This window comes from Echinococcus granulosus (genome assembly GCF_000524195.1).
Source record: "Echinococcus granulosus chromosome Unknown EG_S00333, whole genome shotgun sequence".
In the NCBI taxonomy this organism is placed as follows: domain Eukaryota; kingdom Metazoa; phylum Platyhelminthes; class Cestoda; order Cyclophyllidea; family Taeniidae; genus Echinococcus; species Echinococcus granulosus.
Window position 1 is genome coordinate 16,084 of NW_020170713.1, and position 1,806 is coordinate 17,889.

Consider the following 1,806-nt stretch of genomic DNA (forward strand, 5'->3'; position numbering starts at 1 on the left):
CAACGACCTCATTACTTGTCACTTAGTAACCAAATGAACATCGTGGTTAAAAAAATTGCCATTTAAGGCCCACCAACTTATTTGTTGGTAGATTCGACTTTGAGTAAAACACACATTATTGATTTTATGACATCATGACTATTGTGCATACCCACAGGCAACGATGGCGCAAGGAAGCAAACACACTTCCCTGTTTCTCCTTGCACGCTTGGGATGCTCCTCCCAGCACATTCAACACTTCAATCACTGTGGCGTTCTTTGCACTGCAAATAAAGTGACAGCTGTACAAATGTTCTCGATTTGGAGGAAGAGGTTTTGTTTAATAACCTCGACAGCACCCAATATGATAGACAGAGGTAGTCAACGACCACTTATAATTACAACTTCTTTCCCTTTTCAAATCTTCGCTCTTGTCATGACAGGCATGAGCGGTGGGGAGCTGAAGCTTTAAGAAGCTTTTTGTCAGAGTTTCGCTAAGAATTGACTCTTATTCGAATAGAAATTTACTTCTTTGGTATCCCGTGTGGTGGCAATTGGATTTAGCAGCCGCAGTAGAAAGAAAATGCAGATGCACTTTTATGGGAAGTGCGGTGACTTGAATGAGTCTGGAATACGGCTGGCACTTTATTTGAACAGACAGAGTATTTATCAAAATAGGAATCTAAAATTGGCAAATGTCTGAGAAAGTGATATTCAACTACACAGAAAAGTCCATAGGATATACTCACTGAAACACCTCGAGAAATTCTTCTCGACATACTATCCTGACGCTTTCATTGGTAAGTGTACATAGGACTCGAGTTTAGGCTATTCACCTGATTACTGCTTGGAGAAAAAACTGAGCTATGAATGGCCGAGTTTGTAGAGAGGAGGTCGAAAAGAGTAATGACAAAGTAGCTGACCCTCAAATTGAAGCTCAAGTCAACTCAGAATGGCTGACTGAATTGCAAATTTCGTTCACATCACTTCCACAGATGCACAAAATTGAAGAAGGTATATTGCTTCTCTAAATGGCATGAATTCAAAAAAGGAATTAAAATTGATAAGCGAACAGCCTTCAAGCATGCACTGAAAGGAGTGAATATGATTTGATCAGATGCATCCTGAAGACTGCTACATAAAGCGGTCTTAGGCAAAATGGTTCTGTCCTTTTGGCTAAGTGTAACTGGGCGGAGTTGCTTCAGTATTCAACCAGGTGTGAATACGCATGCCTTACACCAAAGTATCTGCCTCCATAAATGAACAGTTAATAAATCGGGAGCAAGTCAAACCTCTAAGCACTGACAAGTTTGTGCACATTTGACTTGCATGACATGCGGCTGTCCCTTCCAATTTTGCATCTTGGAGACCCACAAGACCAAAGCATGTACAACTTGTGCGTGTTTCCTCCCTCCCCTTTGTCCATTCCGCTTCTTTACTGTGTATTCGGTGCAACTCAATATGCAGCGCGCCGTGTAGGGTGGTGTAGTATCGTTTGGTTCAGGTCGTTGCCGTGCGACGCAGTGCGGCGAGACAGGATGGGATGCCGTTGCCATATGAAAGTTAAGATAAGGCAGAATGGGATAGGATAAGGAGGGTACGGTGTGGAGACATGGGTAGGTGTCGTGCATGTTTTCTGCTGCAGGTGTGCCCAAACTGGCGTGTGCATCTTGTTAGAGTGAAGTGGAGGTGGATAAGGAAGGATATTTAGGAAGGTGTGGGTGTGAAATGGGTGTAAAAGAGTCGGTTTACCTGCCTGCATTGATTTGCCTGTTGTAATAGAGGTGGGTGGGAGGCACCAAGTGGAGGCTGTGAATAAATAGGGCA

At 43.2% G+C, this 1,806-nt stretch overlaps 1 protein-coding gene across 1 annotated transcript in view; it reads right to left on the reverse strand. All coding sequences in view use genetic code 11, as the record gives it.

Annotated features, from left to right (window-relative positions):
* Positions 1-1,610, reverse strand: part of EGR_11025 (hypothetical protein) — a gene marked incomplete at both ends in the record, with an annotated part of 1,913 nt that extends 303 nt beyond the window's left edge. The window contains one exon of the mRNA XM_024500274.1: positions 1,419-1,610. Coding sequence (XP_024345315.1) covers positions 1,419-1,610 — 192 coding nt within the window. The remainder of the gene's footprint in view (positions 1-1,418) is intronic.
* Positions 1,611-1,806: the final 196 nt, after the last annotated feature.